This window comes from Phoxinus phoxinus (assembly GCF_949152265.1).
Source record: "Phoxinus phoxinus genome assembly, chromosome: 10".
In the NCBI taxonomy this organism is placed as follows: Eukaryota; Metazoa; Chordata; class Actinopteri; order Cypriniformes; family Leuciscidae; genus Phoxinus; species Phoxinus phoxinus.
In genome coordinates, this window is record NC_136885.1 from 17,184,552 (window position 1) to 17,208,187 (window position 23,636).

Genomic DNA, 23,636 nt, shown 5'->3' on the forward strand with positions numbered 1-23,636 from the left:
ACATCCAGCTATAACTATTTTTTATTTATTTTTAATGTGAAGCAATTATGCTGTTCTACATAACATAAATACACACACACTCACATGCAGACCATGCCAGACTAAAAGCTCTAAGAGCAGTTGATGTCTCAGACAGGAAGCACTGACAGCAGGCTGTGAAGGCTCCTGTGCGTCATTCAGACTTGTCCCGCATGTTTGTTTTTAGTGTGTAAGTGAAAGCTCTTCCTGGCTCCTGGTCAGAGGGAATGGGTTTGGAATGAAGTGTGCATACAGTAGCACACGCTTTCTTTGGTAAAAAAAAAAAAAAAAGTTATTATACATCTCTCTCACACTCCAACTCCAGCTCGGGAATGAGAAGATGGTTTGGTAGCCAGCAGTGCCATACAAAGGCAGAGGACAGTAACTACACTCACTGTGTTCAATTATTGTTCCCAGTTAGATGGTGTGCACAGATTTCTTAACAGATCATCATTATTGATTTATTAAAGCTACAACTGCAAAAAAAACAATACATTTGTCAGAAAATATAAAGAAAAAGTGCTCCATTGTATAGGCCTACCTACACAACTAACACAAAGCTCACAATATACAAAACATATTCAGAAATAAACGAATACCCTGCAAAAATATATAAATACTAAAATAAACATTCTTTACAGAGATGGAAAGGTTATGACCATATGGCATGCTGAAGGCCTTTTTCCACTTTATGATTTACACAGTCTTATCATGCACTTTTTTTTGCTTTCCAGTGTTTAGTCTGTTAAAATGGTAACTGGTACATGTCAATATTAGTTTGTCATCAGTTTAACGTCCCCATTTTTATATTGTATATCGCAATTATTATTTGTTGAATATGACTGACACATTAGTAACCTAGCCTATTATTAATAGGCTATATTATCGTTTCATACCACTATTATTGTTTTATTCCCTTCATATTACATTTAAAGATTCGAATAAACACAAGAGGAACGTTTGTAAATTAATTGTGTAAATAATAAATAGGCCTACTAATATTGGCCTCGTAAGCCCCGCCTTGCCGCATCCGCATGCTCCCCCCACATACTTTGACTTCCCACAATTCAGTGCGCTTCGAAAGTCTTTCGAGAGGACGTTACTAAAAGGGCACAGCAAGAGGTAGGCCTCAATATTTATATTTGTTTAGTCCACGGTTTCGTGCAATTGTTTATCTTGTGGAAGGTTTGTTGAAACTCTTTTCTTTTACTCTATTGTAAAATTAATGAAATATCAACGGGCGATTTACGAGAACGGTTTATTTGAGTTAGCAAGTTAGCAACCGGGCTATTTACGCCGGTTAACGTTACCAAGGTTATGTTACTTGAGTTAATATATCTGGCGTTTTAAGCCTATTTTAAACCTATTTAACGCGTTTACAATTTCACTATTCCTTACAATTACTCTTTGAAATTTGAAAGAGCTAGTTTAAAATATAACAAGTTAATTTTAAGCCTCTATGATGAGACTGGCTGGCGTCAGTTCAAACTGTGACTGACTGTCACTCTCTCAAATGTTTTATTACACTGACCAACTACGACATTTGACCAGCTCAGGCCCCATTGTGTACTTTAATTTTGCTACTTTGGTAATGTTGTCGATCTGTGAATCTTTGTCACGTAGACCCATTACCTGCGACTGAAGATGGCTGATGTTATTGAGGACAAGATCAAGAACTACAGAACGGCTCCATTCGATGCCCGTTTTCCAAACACTAATCAGACACGAAACTGTTTCCAAAATTACCTAGGTAAGTACAGTAGAAATGATTATATGAACCACATTTGTACACAAAATGATGACAAGTGCTTTCAAACGTTGGGCAGATAATCTATAACTAAATCGCATCATTAATGAAAGCGTGCTTTACACACAGGCCTGTACAAAATCATCAGAATGACTATGAGCCTTAGATGCTTTTCAACTGTGATTATTAATTGTATACTGATCTCACAAATAGTTCCCTTGGAGCACCCTGGATTTAAGTGTTTTAGTCAAGGTCACATCGGCGGTGTCAACAAACCTCTGAACTGAAGTCATGAGCTGTAATGAATCTATTGATTGTTTGATCTTATCAAAACACATTATGAATTGAGTAACTTGTGGCGGATGCTTGAGTTGTAGACTATGGACTATTTCTTGCTGATTTCAGTGCAGGTTACTTACTGTTGTTTCTTACTGTCAGACTTTCACAGGTGTAATAAGGCTTTGTCAAGCAAAGGGCAGGAAACTTCTCCCTGCGACTGGTATCAGAGAGTCTACAAGAGCCTGTGTCCATTAAGCTGGGTGAGTCTGAAAATGCTTCAGTCTGAATAACCAAGTTATAACACTGTAGTCAACTTCAAATCCAGATTGAGTACATTCATCAGTGTGTATTTTTATTCAAAACAATCATTTCCTCTTTGCTGACATCACCAAGCCCTCTATTTTTATTATAACACGTTTTTTACAATGTATTTAAATACATTTGTTTTTATAACTCCACAAATTTTTTCCTATTTGCATAGGATTGACAGTTCAGCTGTGTCATTTGGAATTATAAAAGAATGTAGACACTATTTAGATAGGTGACCACAACTAAAGTGAAACCAGCAGGGGTTGTGCCATCACAAATGGACACTTGCCATTCAGGAATTTCGTGTTGTAAACTACCATGAGAGAAAATGCCTAACACCATTATAAAGTGACACCTACCATTCCAAAATGCATTATGAAAACTGGCACCAACCATTCGGAAGTGTGCTGGGCCTTGACACCGGCTCTTCACAAAGCAGAGTAATGTAGGTCTGTAGATATTATATTAAACTAAATGTCTATTATAATGTGGATCCAGCAAGTCAGGTACTTAATCAAAACATTTAGGCATCTCCAGAAAGAATGCATGATCATATTGTTAAAAATGTTTTTTTTATTTCTTATGACATAATTCCATTATTTGTGAAATATTAAAGCCATAGATGAAAACCACTAACCACTGATTCAATTATATCTATATTTATTTGGATCAATATTAATTCATATTTGGCCAATGCTACACTTACTTATACTGCATGCAGCATCATGCAAAAATAAAGGTTTACAATAACAGACGCGACTTAAGGCGAGACACGGCAGGCAAAAACATCGTTTTTTTTCACTGGTCAATTTTGAGATTTTGGGCTATTTGTCTTCAATAACATGTTTTCTTTCAGACTTGTGCTGAAAAAAAGTCCAAAATACACATTTAGGTCTTTATTTTACTACACTTTGTCTATTTGCGTCAGTAGATTTCTCTGAAATTCAACAAAAGTTGCCGTTCTAAATCAACGCGCTGCTCCGCGATCTCTGTGTTCTTCCTTTAATCACGCACATGTCTGGAAAGCTCTCTCTCTTCTGTACAATGCTGTCGGATCCAAATATGGTCATTTCCTTTTAATCAGTAACCAATCGTGAAAGTAAAATGGGCATTTAACCCTAAAAGCGAAATCTCATTGGCTGATGTCAATTTCTGACAACCTGATTGGTTCAGAAGCATCACGTGACGCGCTCTGACACTCAGATGTGTGTTTTTGACTGTTTTTCTGCTCAGTTAAAGGCCATAAATGCTGTGTTTATAAGTTTTGATGTGATTTAGGTCGTTTGTATTGTTGTTGCTAATGATTTGATAAGATATTGTGTCAGTAAATAGTTGTTTCCACTAAAAAAGTATGATTTTTTTACATTACAAATCTTTAAATGCCTTTTTCTCAAAATGACTTTTCTCTCATACTCCAAGTCCGAAATCTCCTCTTCAGTAGCACCTATACACACCAAACTTTCCAGTCTTGTACCTAGTTATATTATGAAGACAATTACAGAGGGATTTGTAAATATATTATTCCTAGCCTGATTTATATAACATTTTATTCCAAAAAACATGGCGAAAATACATTTTTTAAGGCTATTGACAGTATATTCTGTTTTACAGGATAACAAAAGTAGATATCCATAAATCCCTCTGTAATTTTTTCCCCATCTAATATGTGAACACAATGAAAAAAGAATTTTGAACCTGGCTTTATCCAATTCTGAGATTTCGTTTTTTTAAATATAGACAAATTAGCGCATATTTAATTAGATAATGCCTAATTGCATATTTAAACAATAAATTACAGAAAACTTGTAATACATTTTTTTCTCATCTTAATGTAGGTAATCTACTGGGAAAGTTTCATGGTGATATCTGCTAGTTACAAATATTTCCCTATTCACCTGTAGTGTCTCGCCTTAATTTGCTATTCGTAGTGACTCATGATAGATTAATTTTGTGTGTTTCTTAGAATGGGCAGTTTGCGTGATCAACAACATGTAGTACTGGTATTACACAACATTCATATTGCGTACATGCCACTCAAATACAGATGTGCCTCAAACTGACTACATATTAGAAAAATATTTCCGATTTGTAAATGCGTTTAATTGATACTTTTTTTTATCACTAAATTTGGATATTTATTTCGGATTTTGTAACAATTACATTAGTATAGCTGCTCAACTCATCTGTCAGTCACAACTGGAGGTGTCACAACATACGGCGACATGTTCCTCAACATTGTCAGTGGCACATGACGCAATCCATCGGCACGTCACAAGTTTTACTGGCACATGCCAATGAAAATCTTTGTGCCTCTAAGCATAGTGACATTTGCCAGTGGCTTCTGTGCGTTAGATGCCATGCCACTTGATGTTAATACTGCTACTGTTTTCTCCTACACTTTAATTACACTTGCGTTCAAGTTAATGTTTTTAAAATAAGATTGTTCTGCTCACCAAGGCTGCATTTAATTGATTTTGTAATTTATTCCTGTGATGGCAAAGCTGAATTTTCAGCAACCATTACTCTAGTCTTCAGTGTCACATGATCCTTCAGAAATCAATTAGTCTTCAATATTTTGTGTAACTATGCATTTACAGGATTCTTTGAATAGAAAGTTAAAATGCATTTTGGTCTTTAATTTGTCAATAGCATTTTAAGGGCCTGAAAACGCACCTTTAAAACTGGTTTTAAATTGTACGTTTTTGAAAACCTTAATGTTGTTTCCATGAAAAAAAAATAAAAAACAGTGAATTTGTGAAAACAAATTGTGACATCATGCGCATGAGTATTACTTGTTCAGTTTATAGGCGCATAGTTTATTTACAAAGTGACCCCCTGCCTAATACTGGACTGGCATGATCTATATCTATGTATAAAACTTTATCTAAATATGTTTATAAGGCCCCCAAGGGTATGTGATTTTTGCTTACGAGTGTTTTTTTTTTTTTCATTTCAAACATTTGAATGGTAAGTGTGTAAATCATCCACTTATATAACTACAGCAAGCAGAGAGTTGCTCAGACATAAAATCATAAGCAAATATCTTGACTGTCTGCCATTTCAAATCTTTTGTTTCTTTTTTAAATCTTTAACATATTTGCAAGAAAAGAGGCTAAAAATTAGATCAGGTTTATTTTCTGAAATAGTATGCAGGTTTAGGAAGTGCCCAAAACTCCACAAAATAGTATTTTTTGCTTTCATACATAATCTGTCAAGTGTGGCTATGACGGGTTATTATAGCCTTTAAAAAAAATTAGTACATTAAACACTGTAAAGTTTGTCTCTTTAAATGCACAAGAACCTCCGTGACTCTAGTGTAAGAATTCCTGTAGCCATGCTTGCAATCATCAGTGTTACTGGAAATCCATCCAGTAGTTTTGGTATTTTACGATTATTAAGTAGATTAATGCTGCAATCTCTGCAGATGTTCATTTGTCACCAAAATATTGAGACTCAGTTTTTTTTTTTTTTTTATAAATCAATGTCATTCTGCCTTACTGTCAGGTAATAACTAGAAATACATACAATTATTGGCAGCGGGGGTTCCCATCCTGATCATCATAATTAAATGGCTCCTGTTCAAAACGTTAGGAGTGTAGAGAAGCAGCTTAGTTTAAGTAAAGAACACTAAGTAATGTGTAGTACATTTACTGAAGTCACAAAATGCATGATCCTCCCTAAAATTACAGGATTTTAAGTCAACCATTTTCTAATATATAACCTGATGTAATTGCTCTTTTTCTTTCATTTTATGCAACAAGACACAAGCAATGACTGTGGAATGTGATAAGATATGAAGGGCTGCAGGGATTATATTTAAAATGCAATGTGTTCTTGTCTTTGTTCTTTCCTTCAGGTGGAGAAATGGGATGGACAGATTGAGGATGGAAGCTTCCCTGGAAAAATCTAAATGTTCGCTGTTACCTTCAATTCATGAACTCCCCTCCTTTTGTAGAGTACCTCATAATATATTATCCTTTTTTGATGTCGTCCTTTGCCCGCTGGAGGATGAAAGGTCATTCAGAGTGCTCCTCCAAATCATGTGACCTTTTGTCCTTTAGCATTTTGAGGTCCTACATTAGCGTCACGCTTTGTCGCTCTACAACTTACTGTTAAAAATTACAAAATAAAAACGCACTATTCCAACTGATTTCAATGGTTTTGTTTTTGTTTGTGTGGGTTTTGTTTTTTTAATGAAGTACAAACAAATTATAGTCTATTAACCAGCATACTAAGTCTGAACATTTGAAAATTGAGTCATTTAGTGGCTTTAGTCAGGTGTGGAGTTAAAGAATATGTGCTATTGATGTTTTTTAAATAAATGTGTATGTTTTTGTCAGATTGCACAAAGTTTAAGTTTGCAGATAGTTGTTGATGACCAAGTTGAATTCTGTTCCTTAAGTTCTACATGTCTTACTGAATTAACACTCATATTAAGATACTGGATTTAGCCATACAGAGTTCAAGCAATAATTCAAAGGCTAATTCAGTTTGAACAGACAGGATGAGGTTAAGTGAAATCAGTGATTAAGAAGTTAGGAGGTTCTATATAATTTATTTAAACGGCTCTATTTAATTCTGCGGTTTGAAGTCATCGTGCTCTTGGCTTTTAAAACACCAGATGGCGGTAAAAGGGCATTCATTTGGTAGCCTACTTATTGTGACGGCAACCATTACTAAGACTTGAAAATTTAGCAATTGCAGTGACAACATACTGATTGCACAGACTATAAAATTCCGCTATTTCTATATCTGTTTAATATCTGATGCAAACCATGAGGGCAAAAGGACACACTAGAAGTGTATACTCAAGGTGAACTTCAGTTTTCTGCCCTTTTTTTTTTTGTTACTGTAGGTTTTGATTTCAATAAGCAGCTTTATAATTCTTCACTTTAGTTTAATGCTTTATACACTGCTTTTATAAAATGTCCTGTAAATAATGCACATTTGAATGCGTTATCTACATATTTTCATTCATATAACATTTGTACAAGTCAATGTTCCTTTCATGTTAGCGACAGATTAGGTTACTTAACTGAAGCATGCAAAAACTCGACTTGAAGCATGCAAAAACTCATCTGTGATGCTCTAAGGATAATGGTAAATTGACCCTTCAATATACATGTGTACTTTTCTAAACAAGTGATTAAAAATGGCAGGCTCGTTGAGAATGTAGGCTACTTCATACTAAAAGAAAACCACAGTGTGGCATGATCTCAGTTCTCAAAATGTTTCCTGCAAGTTCCTGTTTGTCTGTCTTAACACAGTCTATAGTCTAGCGTTGTGTGTGGCGCGCACTATTATTAGGCTATGTACCTTGTATAAATTAGACTTAAATGAGTAATTTCCAACTGTATTTAATTCGCAATTAAACAAATGAAAGCTACCCTGAGCGTAGGCAACGAAACATTTGTTATCACTAGATCACACACTTGTATGAAGTGCCAGCAAACCCCGCACATTGTCCAATCTCGGAAGAGAGGACTACTTGTTTACAAACAAAAAAAAGACGTAATTTTCTCACAGAAGCACTCACATGACAACAATAACGGTATTATTGTCAGACAGCAGGTTTTTTTCTGGTGGGATGTTGCGCGAGAGAAACAGAGGCGCGATTCACGTCCAGTCTACTGTGGTGATAACGCGCGAGTAACCAAATAAGGACATACAATAGAGACGGGTCTCAAAGTTAGGCATCATAGGCACGGTCCGATTGAGAGCAACTGCTCGCGCCTATGATGCTTTACGGACCGTTTATATACTGTCTATGGTACGGACAGGATTTCCTACGAAAGGATATGACGTGAGTGACTTAAAATTAAGTTCTCGTTTAATCCTGTGACTCAAATATTACAGAAACAGGCGGGGAGCATGGCTGTCTGACATGATGACAAAAAGTCCACGTGCTGGTGCTGGTGCTCATGTCTCACTCACCATAAAATCCACGAGCTCGAGAGCGTTTCATCACACACCCGCAAATACCTGATCGACGCACGAGCTCTGCAAGTACGTAAATATTATTATTTTACATTATCATTACATGGACATAACATAGCCTACTATAAGTTGCATTGGAATGATATTTTATTACAATATTGACTTAAATATTGCTACATAACTATCTACATGTTATTTAAAATGTAAAAAACGTTCAATTGTTGCCTTAAATCTTTATCAAAATAACCCTGAAGTGAAGTAGCCTATTATACTTTTTTGTTCACTTACCAAATGTACTAGGCTACTGATGAAGAAAGTAGAGAAACGTGTTAGTTGAAATTACAGAAATTGCTGTGACAAGTTAAATTGAATGACATAAGTATGTTGTTTTTACAATTATGAAAACAAATTTTATTAATATAATTATATGCAGCTATAACTTCATGTGCATAACAAGCAGATCAAATGTCTTTAATCAAGGAACTGCATGAAGCTGTTATAAACTAACGCAAGATTGATTGTATTCACTGAATGTTTAAATTGTTGTACAGGAATGTCACTGAAACTGAGTTAAAGGTAGGGTAGGTAGGATTTATATAAAAACTTTTTACCAAATTTGATTAAACTTTCTATATATATCAATGCATAATTAAAATGTAAGTACTCTGATAAAAAGAGTATAAAAATCGAGTGACTCTAGACCGTTTAATCTTCATTAAACACAGCTCATTATTTCCATTCGGGACGAATCACAGGATTGGCTTGCGCGACTGTCACTCGACGTCGCCATGACTACCGCCTTTATTACTGGCTCTGCCCACGTGCGCGCAGTCGCGCACCCGTTTTTAGGTGGGAGTGAATGGAATTAATGAGCTGTGTTTAATGAAGATTAAACGGTCTAGAGTCACTCGATTTTTATACTCTTTTTATCAGAGTACTTACATTTTAATTATGCATTGGTATATAAAGACAGTTTAAACAAATTTGAATAAAAGTTTTTTTTAGACAATTCTGACCTACCCTACCTTTAACCCATAAAAGCACATTTGAGCGATAGAGAGGGATGATCTTGAGCTGACAGATATGCCTCTTATATTTGACTTCCACTTTTACTTTGCACAATACTGACGCTCATCTCAACTCAGCAGACATCCGTTGTAGGAAATCAACTGTGTGGTTTTTCTTTATGAAAACCTTAAAGGTTTCATTCCTTTGCATTACTGAAAACGATTCTTTGTATCCCCCCCCCCCCCCCCCCCCCAATACGGATTTGTGTTTATTCATATAAGTTTGGTTTCGCTGGAAGAAGAGGAAGAACAGACGACCTCTGTCTCAGTTGAAATAGCTGGCTTTTGCAACAAGGAGCAGAATGGAGAAGATGAAAGACAGTAAGGTAGAGTCTTTTTTTCTGTCAGTGTCAAGTCATGATGTTTAGTTTTCTTCTTTATGATTAATAAGAAAAGGCTTTACTATCAAAATAACCCTTATGAAATCTACCTTTTTTTACTCCAAATCTTTTTATTGGTTTTCAGTGACAATACAGAATAAGACATCATAAACAGACAGTAAGATATTGTCCTTTATTAATCCCTTATTCCCCCCCCCCCCCCATCCAATAGCTTAAGAAAAAAAGAGAGAGGGGGGGTTCATGGAATATGAACATAAACATGGAACAACATGAATTGGGAAAAAAATTAAAAAATAATAATAATTAAATTCCCCCTTCAGAGATCCTTCTAATAAACAAAAATGATGTACCATTGCCAATTACAGGTGCACACGGTAACCCCTTAATGTAATTAAAAAAGGGAACTTAAGATTTACTTCAAATCTTAAAAGTAAAAAAAAAAGAGTACTTGCAGATAACATTAATGAAATGGCCACTTAAGTACTTAAAGAGAGAACACTTTCAGAACACTTTATTTTACAGTGCCCTTGTTACACGTTACATGTAGTTATTAAAGTAATAACTATAAATTATGCATAATTACATGCAACTAAGTCTAAACCAAAACCTAATCCTGCGTAATTAAGTGTAGTTAATTCATATTACTCAGTATTTAAAAGTATAGACTGTAACAGTAAGGACAACTTAAAATAAACTGTAACCTACTGTTTCTTAACACACTTAAGTAGTATTTTTAATAATTATGTTTAAATAATCTTTTGTAATGCTTTTAAAAAGTACATTTATGACTTTAGTTTAGAAATCAGCACACTTTAACCGTATTTCAAAGACAATAGGAGTACTTATGATATTTAAAGATACTTAAAGGAGAACTCCGGGCAATTTTTAAGTTAATCTTGATCGTTGTGAGTACTGTCTATAGAAAAAAGAAAAAAATGAACCGGATTGGTGCTTGCAACACAGAACTGCTACCGCTAATGCCCAGTGCTCCCACTCAGCTAAAACGGCAGTTATGGGGGCATATTCATAAAGAGTGTTTTTGTGCCTCTTAACAGACACAAAATGCAATTAAAATGTCTGTCCAACATGAACAGGGTCCTTACATGACAACAAGATGCGTTTAGCAACTTAGCCATTGTTTAAATTCACCTAAATAGTGTTTTAGACGGCTAGCTGTAGCCTTGCGCTGAAGTCCCGTGGGAACTCAGTTGTAGCCTGGATAACTATATTGTATGGCGGAATACCATAGCAAGTGCTTGGGAGCACTTCGACTTGGCGCAGTAATATCTTCACTCGTGAAAAATCCTCTCACCGGCCCCCGCTCCCTCTCCCAGAAGATATTACTGCGCCAAGTCGAAGTGCTCCCAAGCACTTGCTATGGTATTCCGCCATACAATATAGTTATCCAAAAGAGGCACAAAAACACTCTTTATGAATATGCCCCCATAACTGCTGTTTAGCTGAGTGGGAGCTCTGGGCATTAGCGGTATTGCAAGCACCAATCCGGTTCGTTTTTTTTCTAGACAGTACTCACAAAGGTATAACGATCAAGATTAACTTAAAAATTGCCCGGAGTGGTCAGAAAAGCCCTCTTAAAGGGTTAGTTCACCCAAAAATGAAAATAATGTCATTAATGACTCACCCTCATGTCGTTCTAAGCCCGTAAGACCTCCGTTCATCTTCGGAACACAGTTTAAGATATTTAAGATATTTTAGATTTAGTCCGAGAGATTTCTGTCCCTCCATTGAAGCTGTATATACAGTATACTGTCCTTGTCCATAAAGGTAATATAAACATCATCAAAGTAGTCCATGTGACATCAGTGGGTTAGTTAGAAGTTTTTGAAGCATCGAAAATACTTTTTGGTCCAAAAATAACACAAAATAAGACTTTATTCAGCATTAAATTCTCTCCCGGGTCTGTTGTCAATCCTTCACAGTTACGCTGATGGCGTAAGACGCTGATGACGTGTTATCTGGTGCGCCCGAGCTTCGTTTACAGTCTGAGGGAGACGCACGCTGTAAAAGTGTCTCATCCGCGACATGCATATTTACGCACCATTAAAAAAATGATATCCACGCAAACAATATAGAATAGCTTGAATATAGCGTGCGTCTCCCTCAGACTGTAAACGAAGCTCGGGCGCACCGGATAACACGTCATCAGCGTCTTACGTCAGCAGCGTCACTGCGGAGTCCTGAACGCAGATTGACAACAGACCCGGGAGAGAATTTAATGCTGAATAAAGTCTTATTTTGTGTTATTTTTGGACCAAAAAGTATTTTCGATGCTTCAAAAACTTCTAACTAACCCACTGATGTCACATGGACTACTTTGATGATGTTTATATTACCTTTATGGACATGGACAGTATACTGTATATACAGCTTCAATGGAGGGACAGAAATCTCTCGGACTAAATCTAAAATATCTTAAACTGTGTTCCGAAGATGAACGGAGGTCTTACGGGCTTAGAACGACATGAGGGTGAGTCATTAATGACATTATTTTCATTTTTGGGTGAACTAACCCTTTAAGTTCAGCTTATTGCATGTAAAATAAATTTTAACTATAATACATTTTCATCTAATTGCATCTATGCAATACTGAAGTATATTCGTATTTCCTTAAATATTATTTTTAAAATATGCTTTAAGTGTACTTTTTGTAGTTCCTAGATGTGTTTAGCATGCAATAACAGGTAAATTTTCAGGGGATGCTAATGGGTTTGAAATGTGGGTTTGAAATGTGTTTGAAATGTTGTAATGTGTTTTTACTGTAGATATACTGTAGCTTGTTTGAATTGCCAGGAGCCTGTGATTTATATACTTATTGTGTGATGTTTGTTTGTCACTAATGTGTTGCACTGTCAGGTTTAACTATAGGTAATCTTTGATATGTCTGTTCAGGCTATTAGTGTACAATTGATTTGAATTGTCACCTAAATAAATATGACATGAGTAGCTGTGGTCAGACATTATTTGGCCTGCTTTGTCTTTGGAGGCTGTTTGGACCAAATCCCAACTGACTCTGATCCTAATTCTAATTAAGATGGAATGTATATGAGCCAATCTCGGATTTATTTCGTAGTTGGAATAACCGATAGGATTGCAGCATGTGAATTAAGAAACCGAGATGTGCAAAGCAGAACGATAAGAAGAAATGACTGTTCGGAGCAGGGTTTAGATGGCATGTTCAAACTTGAGCAAAATATGAACAACATTCTGACTGGTTCTTACTTGTTTTAGAATGGACAGACAGAATGGAAATTCCTAATCCGAGTGTGCACTTTTACATCTACTGGAGGTTACTACAATATTAAGTGAGTCACTGAATGTGTTGATTTAATACATAAGTGTGTTCATGGTGGGATGTGATCTGGTCTATCCTGATCAATAGAGATGAAAGATGATGGGTCGCCCTTTATCAGCAGAACTCATTATGAACTTGTACAGATGGCTCTGGCTCCTTACAGATCACATGATGACACCCATATCCTTGTTGACTCCTCCAGGAGTCTGCCGCTGTTTGCATGTGTGCATGTTTGTGTCTGTTTAAGTCTGTATCATAACATCAGACTGCAGAAGTTCCTGTGCGTGGGTTTTTTGTTACAGACATTTGCCAAATATTGCATGCAGAATAGTGAGAAAGTGAATCACTCACTACAGATTACCAATTACTTTATGAAAAACATCATTACAAATTACTTTTAATTTTAAGTTACTCTCTAAAAGGCCCTACAAACCTATAAAAATACAAATCTCACCCCATACACCCTTTAGAACAGACCATCAGATTATTGTTCTTTCTGGCCCATTATTTAATGCTATACAGAAGTAACGCAGCTCACAATTAGCTTAGGTTGCTATTTCTACTTTTAATTTGACACAAAAGGGAGGAACAGATATCAAGTAAAGAGAAGCTATATAGTTTGAGAACCACGGTTATTAAAAAAATTACACATAGGGGCATATCCCAGTTATTATGTCAGCTGATTTTTGCAGTTTTGTTGTTCCACTTTCATACTATGGGAAATTACGTAAATTACTATTATTGTGTAATATATGGTTATCAGGATTTGTGTGCCATTCAGAATTGAATTGAGGATGATTTTTAGATTCCTTCCTCTTGAATTGAGGTAGCAAACAGGATGCAGAATCGCATAATTTAAGTTTTGATAAAAGTTTAAAAAGCATGAAGGTTTATAGACAAACAGGGTATTGAAGTATTGAAGACAAAAAAAGTGAGAAAGACTCTTCTTTCTTTTTTGGTTAGGTTCAGTTACCCTTTAAAGCAGGAGTTATTATAATAAACCCCTTTGCAAGGGACCCCTTTACAAAACTATTAAGGCAGCTATATTTTCATGTTTGAAGATACATTTGAACTGAGAAAACTGGCCTTGTTTCACAGACAGGGCTTAGACTAAGCCAGGAGTATAGGACAAAAGTTCAATTAGGCCAATTAAATAGCTTTTATAAACGTGCCCTAGGAAGAAAAAAAAACATTACTGTTGTGCATCTTGAGACAAAACAATGACACTGACATATTTTAAGATATGTCAGTGCAAGTTGCTTTCAGTTGAAACAGGTCAAACATGCATTTTAGTCTCTGTCATGAAAAAACAGAAGGAGACTGTCTAAACATTTTAATAATTTATTGATAGTTTTCTGTGTTTTTGTTTTTCACAATCTGAGAATATTTATTTTCGAGTTGAAATTGGTTAAAAAGGTTAAAATTGGTTGAAATTGATTAAAAAGGCTATTTCAAGCTTTCTATAGGCCTATATATATATTTCTCATGTCTGTGAGGCAAGTATACACTGAGTTTTGGTTCGTTTTGTGACTTGACTGAGACCAAGACGGCAGAAAGCGAATCCTAATTGTTTTTGTTGTTATTGTGAGTTTACAGAAGTAAACGTACCCTTAAAAGTCTGCATTATTCTATTCTGTATTACCAAAAAATGACTTTTTGAGTATTTTAAGTTAAATGCAAGTGATTTCGCCGGTGCCTGGATGTCATGCGGTAAGCGGCTCTCCACAAAAACACTTATGCAGCTAATAATAGTTCACATGTATCTAGGTTTACATTAGAGCGAGTGGACTTGTTACGTTGCTGCTACTTACATGTTTTAAGTGATAAGCCATATTTGATGACGATGAATGCTAGGCAAATGTTTGGATTTCCTGCAGTTAACGATTTGTCAATCACAGATTGCGTGACTTTGCCACTTCCTGTGGAGTTTTTTTTCTGTGACTAACAGACTAATAAAATATAAAAATATATATTAGTGTATATATGTAGCCTATATATATATATATATATATATATATATATATATATATAGTATATTGAGAATAAACAAAAGAAACAGCTATGATTGTCAATACAATCAAATAATTAATCTCATGGTTTCCAATCAGTCTTTAGAAAGCAGAATAAAACAGTAATAATGTTACATTTTGTAAATATTTAATATATTAAATAGTTTATTATTATTATTTATATTATTATATTTTCTCTGAGCCCTTTTCTGAACGTTGAAGAGAAACAAAACAGTCAACTAAATAAAATATTATAATGTAAAAAGAAAAGAAAAACTGTGCTGCAGAACTATTTCACAACCGAGAAAGTCCAAGAAATCAAGAATGAAGAAATAGGACAGGTTTTGTGCACATTTTGAGACTTTGTTGGGTCACAGTTACTTTCTCCCTTACTTTCATCTTTACTCATGTCATTTTTCTGCATGTCACAGTATGTGTATTCCTTCTTTTTGTTCAGGGGAAGCAGGTGACATGCTACCTGGTGCTCTGCGTGGCCACGGCCGTCATCGGCTCGCTGCAGTTCGGCTTCAACACAGGAGTCATCAACGCACCCGATGTGGTAAATTTTTCATTAAATGAGTAGCATTTTAGACTTCAAAAAACAACGCTTAATCACTCACTTCTGTCTGTCTCTCTGTTGATAATAAGAAAGTGAAGAACTTCATCAGAAACGTGACTCTGGTGCGTACTGGAGAGCCCATGGATGAATCCACACTCACAACAGTGTGGAGTGTCGCCGTTTCCATCTTTAATGCTGGCGGCATGATCGGATCTCTTAGTGTTGGCGCTCTGGTTGACAAGCTTGGGAGGTGAGAAAAGAGTGACCAAATTCAAAATCACACAATTTATCTGGACATAAAACAAATATAAAAGATCTTCTTGCTTCATCTCCAAAATTGTCTTTACAGACGGAAATCAATGCTGCTGTCCAACATCCTGGCCCTGATAGGTGGAGGCCTGATGGGTTTATCCAGCATGTTCACCTCCCATGAGTTGCTGATATTGGGCCGTCTGGTGATTGGTGTGTTCTGTGGTATGTGTACAGGACTGACACCCATGTATGTGGGTGAAATTTCTCCAACGGCACTGCGAGGGGCTTTTGGCACCCTTCACCAGCTCGGGGTGGTCATCGGCATCCTGGTTGCACAGGTTAGATTTTCCTATGGATGAATGTAAATAAGAGATTAAAGGGATCACTCAAAAATTAAGATTAAACTAACCTAAATCTCATTCAAAACCCATATGATTTTCTTTTTTGCTTGCAATTATAATAACACCAAAGCTTTCAAGCTTTTCAATGAGTTCATTCACATCACAAAACTGGTCTGAATGATTTGTTCATGAGTTGAATTGGTTCGGTTCTCAAGTTCGCTGACTCGTTCACTAATTTCAGTTAATGATAACAAAATTACTGTCCTTTTCTCATAAAAGGATATTGTATGGCTTCAGAAGATATTTGGACCATTTTTATGATGGTTTTGGGTCCTTTTTGAAACTTGAAAAATGCTTCAGTCCATATTCATTGTATTTTATGGAAAGTTTTCAGAACTGATCCTTTTATATTCTACAGAAGAAAGGAAGTCGTCTGGTTTTTGAACATACTGATTATACACTTAAAAAGTCAAATGCAAATAGGTATAAATGGGTCATCTTTGTGGATTTTATGGTAGATCTTAGGTCTGGAGTCATTGCTGGGGTCTCAGTCTTTGTGGCCGTTGTTGCTGGCTCTGACGACGCTTCCTGCAGTGGTACAGTGTGTTATGCTGATCTTCTGCCCAGAGAGCCCTCGATACCTGCTGATCAGTCTCAACCAGGAGGATGAGGCACGCCAAGGTGAGACTGCTCAGGACTAAAAAAAGGTCTTTAGAAGCATCCCATCTGGATCTAGAAAGAGCAGGAGACATGCGCAACACAACATTTAGCACTGCCTGAACAACTGAAGTGTATTTACTCTTTAACACTGACTATGTTGATATTTCCCTCTTCTGCTCTCAGTGCTGACACTTCTTCGTGGGCATTCAGATGTGGAGGATGACATTCGTGAGATGAAGGAAGAGGCCATGAAGATGTCCATGGAGAAGAAGGTTTCTATTCCGGAGCTGTTCCGTAACTCTGCCTACAGACAGCCCATTATTATCGCCATAATCCTGCAGCTGTCCCAGCAACTGTCCGGCATCAACGCTGTGAGTCCCCACACTTCCCCACAACATTTACATAAAAAGTTTACATGATGATCTTAGATTAGCACATCTTTATAGCCAGCAGTGCCTTGTTTCCCTCGTATAAAATACATCTACAGTATAAAACAAGATATATATATATATATATATATATATATATACAGTATATACACTCTATATACCTTGTAAATAAAGTGTGTGTGTGTGTGTGTGTGTGTGTGTGTGTGTGTGTGTGTGTGTGTGTGTGTGTGTGTGTGTGTGTGTGTGTGTGTGTGTGTGTGTGTGTGTGTGTGTGTATATATATAATGTCCATGTTGATTTGAGTTGATTTGCTCATTGGCAAATTTTATTTTTCCCTCAATGGAAATGTTTTCTTGTTTTAAGCATAAACCTATTTTTTTTAGTGCTTACAACAAGAAAAACTATTTGCCAATGAGAAGAAAAATAAAGTTAACATTCTCTATAACAAGTCATACACAAATGTATCTTCTTTTAATAATGTTCAGATATTTATTTGTAAGGATTCCTTCCATATTTCCCCCTTGTCAACTCCCAGTATTGACATGAACTGTCCGAAATGTTAAACAGCTGCGTTTCTGTACATTTTCCAGGTCATTTATTACTCAACAGAGATCTTCAGAGGAGCAGGTATCACTGGGCCAGTTTTTGCCACCATTGGAATGGGCGCAGTCAACACCGTCTTCACTGTCATCTCTGTGAGTTTACACAGCTGAGCTAATATACTCACATAAACACACATTTGAAAAGAACTGTACTGTAGGTAAACAGTTGTCAAATTCATTTCACCGCCCTTGAATTTGCAATGTCATGCCCTTATATCCGTTCAAATACTTAAGTGAGGGTGTCCTAAAGAACAGTGTTGATGTTCCCACTGCTTTGCTCAACAGCTCTTCCTGGTGGAGAGGGCAGGGAGAAGAACACTTCATATGATCGGACTGGCTGGAATGGCTGTCTGTGTTCTGCTCATGACTGTTTCTCTTGAACTTGTGGTGAGTTTTGTTATACAATATATAATTAAATATATATGCTCATTAAATGGGCCTATATGATAAACTACTGATCATCAGAAGTTTATGGGATGGATTCAACAAGGGATTCCTTCAATTAAATATTAGAGAATAGAGACATAACATTTTTATTCATTTTTAAATTCATTCTCTTTTCTGATCTGAAGCCTAAAGTGGATAAACTGGATCAGAATGGCACTGCTATCTACGAATCTGCATCTGAAGGGGTCAGTGTGTCTTCTTACTAATGAACACCAACTTATATTTATGTGAGATTTTATTCACTGAAGTGTATCATTGCTCTTTTTTTCTTTCTACAAATGATTCAATTTCCGGCTAGCAGGGAATTTCAGCAATCAGCATTCTGGCCATTCTGGCAGTTTTCGGATTTGTGGCCAGTTTTGAGATGGGACCAGGACCGATCCCGTGGTTCATAGTGGCAGAGTTATTTTCTCAGGGTCCACGTCCGGCAGCCATTGCTGTGGCGGGATGCTGCAACTGGACCGCCAGCTTAATTGTCGGACTGTCTTTCCTACCACTATTGGTGAGAACCATGTCACAGAATTCAGCAGCATGACATTTTTTATGGACACAAGAGCTAAACACATTATTATGACCTTGCTTCCTTTCCAGAAACTGTGCGGCTCGTATGTGTTTATCATATTCCTCATCCTCCTCATCATCTTCTTCGTGTTTACCTACTTCCGGGTTCCCGAGACCAAAGGCCGGACGTTTGAGGACATTTCCAGTGGATTTTCCAATGCCGCAGGCTCCAATGCTGCCAACTACACGTCTCCAGAGGGTGCCATTTCTCTGCCAGTGTCTCCATCATCAGAGAAGTTTCAGATGACTGAGCTGGCTGGACAGCAGAAAAGTGGAACAAACCTATAGAGAAACCCCATGATCTACACACAAGATTGACACCCTAAATGGACTCCTACAGCGGACAATAGAGAACGTACTCGGTTACTAACGTAACCTCGGTTCTCTCTAGGAGAGGGAACGAGTACTGCGTCGAAAGATGCTACGGGAAAGATATTTCTTTTTCGAGATTGAAGCCTAAAAATTCATCCTTAATTTTGTAAAATATTGTAAAACGCTTTTCTGTAGCATACAACCCTAGGCGGAGCAAATCGCGCGCCCATTGGCTGCTCCGCCAGAAAAGCACAGCCTATGCGAGGCCAGTGACGCTGACCAATGAGGACGGTTCGCGCCCTTCTGCGTCATCTCCCGCCGAAACGGGCGTGGTCTAGGCCTATAAATACAAGCATAGCTGTCTCCCACTCTGATTTTCTATTCTTCACGAAGCTACACGCATCGTAGGACTGGATTTGAGCCGCCACAGCCGTTTGGAAAAGCACCTCAGCAGGACGAGCCCTTTATCTGAAGCCGCCGCCTTCAGCCACCGTTCCCTGCTGCGCTTCTCCGGCGTGGAATATCCTTTTCACTTTGTGTGTGTTTTGTGTGTGTGTTCGCCCCGGCGTCACACATTTTTTCTCACAGAGTAACGAGTGTCTTTTAAAAGATGCCTCGTGATTCCTGCGGCTCCTGCCGAGCCGTGCTCATCGACGGGGACCACCACGTGCTGTGTGTTTCCTGCTTGGGCGAGGAACATGCAGCTATCGCTCTCGGTGATGGCGGCTGCCATCACTGCGACATGATGCCAATCGCGACTCTGTGGACTCGCCTTGCGTCATTCGCAGAAGCTGCTCACCCACCCCCTGTAGCGCCGCGCCGTAAAAAGCGCCGGGCTCAGCGGGTCCCGGAACCTCCCTCCACGAGGAGCTCGCCGCCGCCGCCACCGCTAGCTCCTCTCACTGCTTCGTTGGAGTCATTTTCGGATTTCATTCACATTTCGGATTCTACAAAGTTAATGGGAAACTAAACAAGACGAGGCTGAACACAGGAGCGCAGCTTCACGGCTGAGACACGAATAGACTAACATAAAGCGTTTAGGCCTACTCCTAAACACAAAAGGCACGTCCATTTGAATAAAAAAATTATATTTATTAAACAAACCAGATCAAGAGCAAAAACGAAATAAAGTGCATAACTGAAAAATAGCTCAAAACTAATACAAACAGTGGCACTGCGCATTGGGCTCCAATAATTTTTTTCCGTCTTCTAAAAAAAAAAATGCTGCCACACTGCCGATGTCTTTGTTGACATGATAGAAGAGGACTGACTGTGAATTAAACGGCCTCTCAATTAAATAAATAATATTCAGCAAACCTTCTAGTAGCTGTCTCTCTTCTCCGGTGGGTTGGGCTAATCCAAAAGAAGTGAAAACAAGGGGGGTGTTCTGAAGACAGACTGTTACCTGTGACACAGAGGTGCTCTGAGAACACCCCCATTAGCAATTAGTGCTTTCCACCAGATGAAATGAACGCGCAAAACGAATGAAACGAACGCGGCAAAACTGATGAAATGAATGCGGCAAAAAATCGACCAATCAGAATTTTGGTCAAGCCAAAACGTATCGACCAACAATCGACTAATCGACTGGGAGATTACAGCCCTAGAAAGCAGTGATTTATGTTTTCTTTTTCAGGTTTGAAAATGCCATATCCAATACCCTGTACCATTTAATTTTATTTTGTTTAATGACATTTATGTCAAAGATACAGAAGAGTGATAATACACACATAGCAGCCAATAAAATCTGTTGTTCAATATATGACTGCTTGTATTGCCTCATGACTGATGAAAAATTTGCCTTGTTGTGTGCAGTAGAATTTTGATGCATCGCAATGCATCGTAGAATCGAATTGAATCGAATCGTTACCTGGTGAATCGTAATCGAATCGAATTGTGAGGGCAGTGCCAATGCACACCCCTAGTAAGAGAACAGATGCAGCTAAATAATGGGCATTGTTACAAAGGAAATAGCTAGGGTGATACATACTGAAAGCCTTTTTATAATTGGCAATTATAAAGTCATTATGAGCAAATGAGTGTTACATGTGGTTGCACTGCCTTTTGATAAATTGAATGTTTTGTCAGATATAGAGTTGAGTTGCATTTTTAAGATAACTTATGTGTGAGCACTAATCAGTAATCACTTGTCCATAATCATGTGGAATATTAAACTTATTACTATGACTTATATTTGAATAGGTATTTAACAAATTTCTCTTATACTTATATCTCTTATACTATACTATATTCTCTGAAGCCGAAGCACTGCTACTTGGGCGGAGTGATAACCGCAGCACCTGAGACGCGCCGTTGTTTCTTCTGTCAATAAAACCAGCGTGACATCTCAGGTGCTGCGGTTATCACTCCGCCCAAGTAGCAGTGCTTCACCTTCAGAGAATATAGTTCCCAGTATTTATACAGTTAAAATATGTCTGTGTCTCATGTGACTTTGTTTTTTGTACACTCTGTGACTATACAAATCACAACATGTAAATAGGAAAATGTTTGCGTTATTTTGGTCACTTATTTGGATTAGTATGCTAGCTGCAACCATTTACATCCAGTCTTTGTGCTAAGCTAGGCTAGCGGTGGGTGCGTCAAACAGACTTATAGCACACACGGAGATGAAAAAGGTATGTATGGACTTATCTAACTCTGGGGGGTACGTTGAATAGGCCAAAGTCCCAAAAAGTCGGAGTGTTCCTTTAAAAAAAATACATAGTGATTAGTGACCTAGAGACAGAATCTAAAATGGAATTATCAGCGTTTAAATGGTGTTATTCATCCCTGAATTATTTCTCATGACGGTTGTCACTAGGCCTGACTGACTGAATGAACACTACTGACACCGGATCATATGAAAGTTAATCATGACAGCCCAGCAATCACAAGAACACATTTATTGTTTAACATGGACTTATGTGCATATGTTCTGTTTTTAAACCCCTTTTGTGGGGTAGTTAGGATTGCTTACTGTAAGTATTAATCAACTGTTTATATATATATATATATATATATATATATATATATATATATATATATTGATTTGTTTACATTTATTACTGCATTTTTTTTTGCACTGACTGCATGATTGAGATTTCTGGATTTTGATCTATGTGGCTATATAGGCTAATATGTAGGCTACCAAAGGTCTTTTGTTTTTGTGAGTGTGTTTTATATTTATATATTTGTATTATTATATTAGATATATTTTATATTTATAGCTTATTAAATATCATTAATTTTGTTACCAAATTATGTTTTTACATTGTTTTACCTTTGCTTAAAGCACAATGTCCTAAATATGAGTATATTTAATACATTGAGCACTTGGAAGCATATTTTGTGAGATTGACCAGATCATAACCACATGATTTGATTTTACTTGCATTTGTGACTGTTTGCATTACAGGAACTCTGTAAATATATATTTTTTAGATAACTGTCATGTGTCATAACATGCATCCTTGTTATGAGTTATCATCCAGCAAAGTCACATATTAATATTTATTTATTTGTAAGATAATCATGAGATAGTTTACTGTAATCTAATAATAGCGTCTGATTTATTTTTAAGAGAGGGTATTCAAATGTTTTAGTACGCTATGTAAAAGCATTGTTCAAAATTAACAAAATATAAATGAGTTGTTACATCATCAGTACTTTTTTCTTTCTTTTATAAATCATTAATCCTTTTTCCAAAACATGTTTTTGTCTTACCCAAATTCATTAAGTGAGGTGACGTGAAGGCCAATGGCAACGAACGATACATATGGGATTAATATCCTGCCATGATTCAAAACTGAAAATAAAGTTCTGAAAGGTTGAAAAGTGTTCGAAAACTCAAAATCTTAAAAAAAAAAAAGTTTTGCAAGATCGAAAAATAAGATTTGCAAGCTTGCAAAATGTAAAAAAAATAAGAATATCTCTGCAAACATTATGTTGTTTTTGAGATTTCCTTCTTCAGAACTGCAAAACATTTTTTACGATGTTGCGCAATTTTTTTTTCAGAGTTTCAAATTTGTCAGTGTTCTCCCACTGTATAGTTTGTTTTCCAGATTTGAAACCTTGAAACCCGTGATCTGAAAACGGGTGTGCGAATAGGTGAAAAAAAGTTTTGAAACTCTGAAAACTGAGGTTCGAAAGGGCGAAACTTATTACATTACATTAAATTTGCACTCCTTTGCAGACTATTTTTTCAGAGCTGAGTTTACAACACCCACTTTGCGGAGATACGCGCACACAGTTGCGAGCTTGCGACTCGCGTGATTGTTGGCAGCGTTGTCACGCAGCTCTGCTCTGAAACTCTGAAACTCAGACTGAGCGAAAATGAAGCTTCGCAACCTCGCAACTTAAAAAAAAGCCTGGAGGGAGGGCCTTTCTGCTCTTGGCCAATGCTTTGCTGTCTGCTGACGTACAGTCCAATCACAAGTCGTATTTACTGGAAAGGTGGCTTCTGCACTGGTTCTTTGCATGCGTCCGGCAGATTG

The 23,636-nt window shown here is 37.0% G+C and overlaps 2 protein-coding genes across 3 annotated transcripts; both read left to right on the forward strand.

The window, feature by feature from the left end:
* Positions 1-1,006: 1,006 nt before the first annotated feature.
* cox6b2 (cytochrome c oxidase subunit 6B2) lies at positions 1,007-6,503 on the forward strand. The gene is made up of 4 exons (XM_079627017.1): positions 1,007-1,140; positions 1,642-1,768; positions 2,204-2,304; positions 6,210-6,503. Exons 2-4 carry the CDS (start codon positions 1,663-1,665, stop codon positions 6,261-6,263), a joined length of 261 nt encoding a protein of 86 aa, XP_079483143.1. The 5' UTR covers positions 1,007-1,140; positions 1,642-1,662; the 3' UTR covers positions 6,264-6,503.
* Positions 6,504-7,977: 1,474 nt separating this feature from the next.
* slc2a3b (solute carrier family 2 member 3b) lies at positions 7,978-20,904 on the forward strand. 2 transcript variants are annotated; one of them, XM_079627015.1, is made up of 13 exons: positions 7,978-8,123; positions 8,210-8,359; positions 9,580-9,683; positions 15,478-15,579; positions 15,669-15,829; positions 15,929-16,169; positions 16,691-16,853; positions 17,016-17,203; positions 17,812-17,916; positions 18,109-18,210; positions 18,396-18,455; positions 18,572-18,772; positions 18,862-20,904. In XM_079627015.1, exons 3-13 carry the CDS (start codon positions 9,660-9,662, stop codon positions 19,117-19,119), a joined length of 1,605 nt encoding a protein of 534 aa, XP_079483141.1. In that variant the 5' UTR covers positions 7,978-8,123; positions 8,210-8,359; positions 9,580-9,659; the 3' UTR covers positions 19,120-20,904. The 2 variants fall into 2 exon arrangements, with proteins under 2 accessions (XP_079483141.1, XP_079483142.1); XM_079627016.1 differs by lacking the exons at positions 7,978-8,123; positions 8,210-8,359 and adding an exon at positions 12,948-13,021 and having other exon boundaries at positions 9,582-9,683.
* The last annotated feature ends 2,732 nt before the right edge of the window (positions 20,905-23,636 follow it).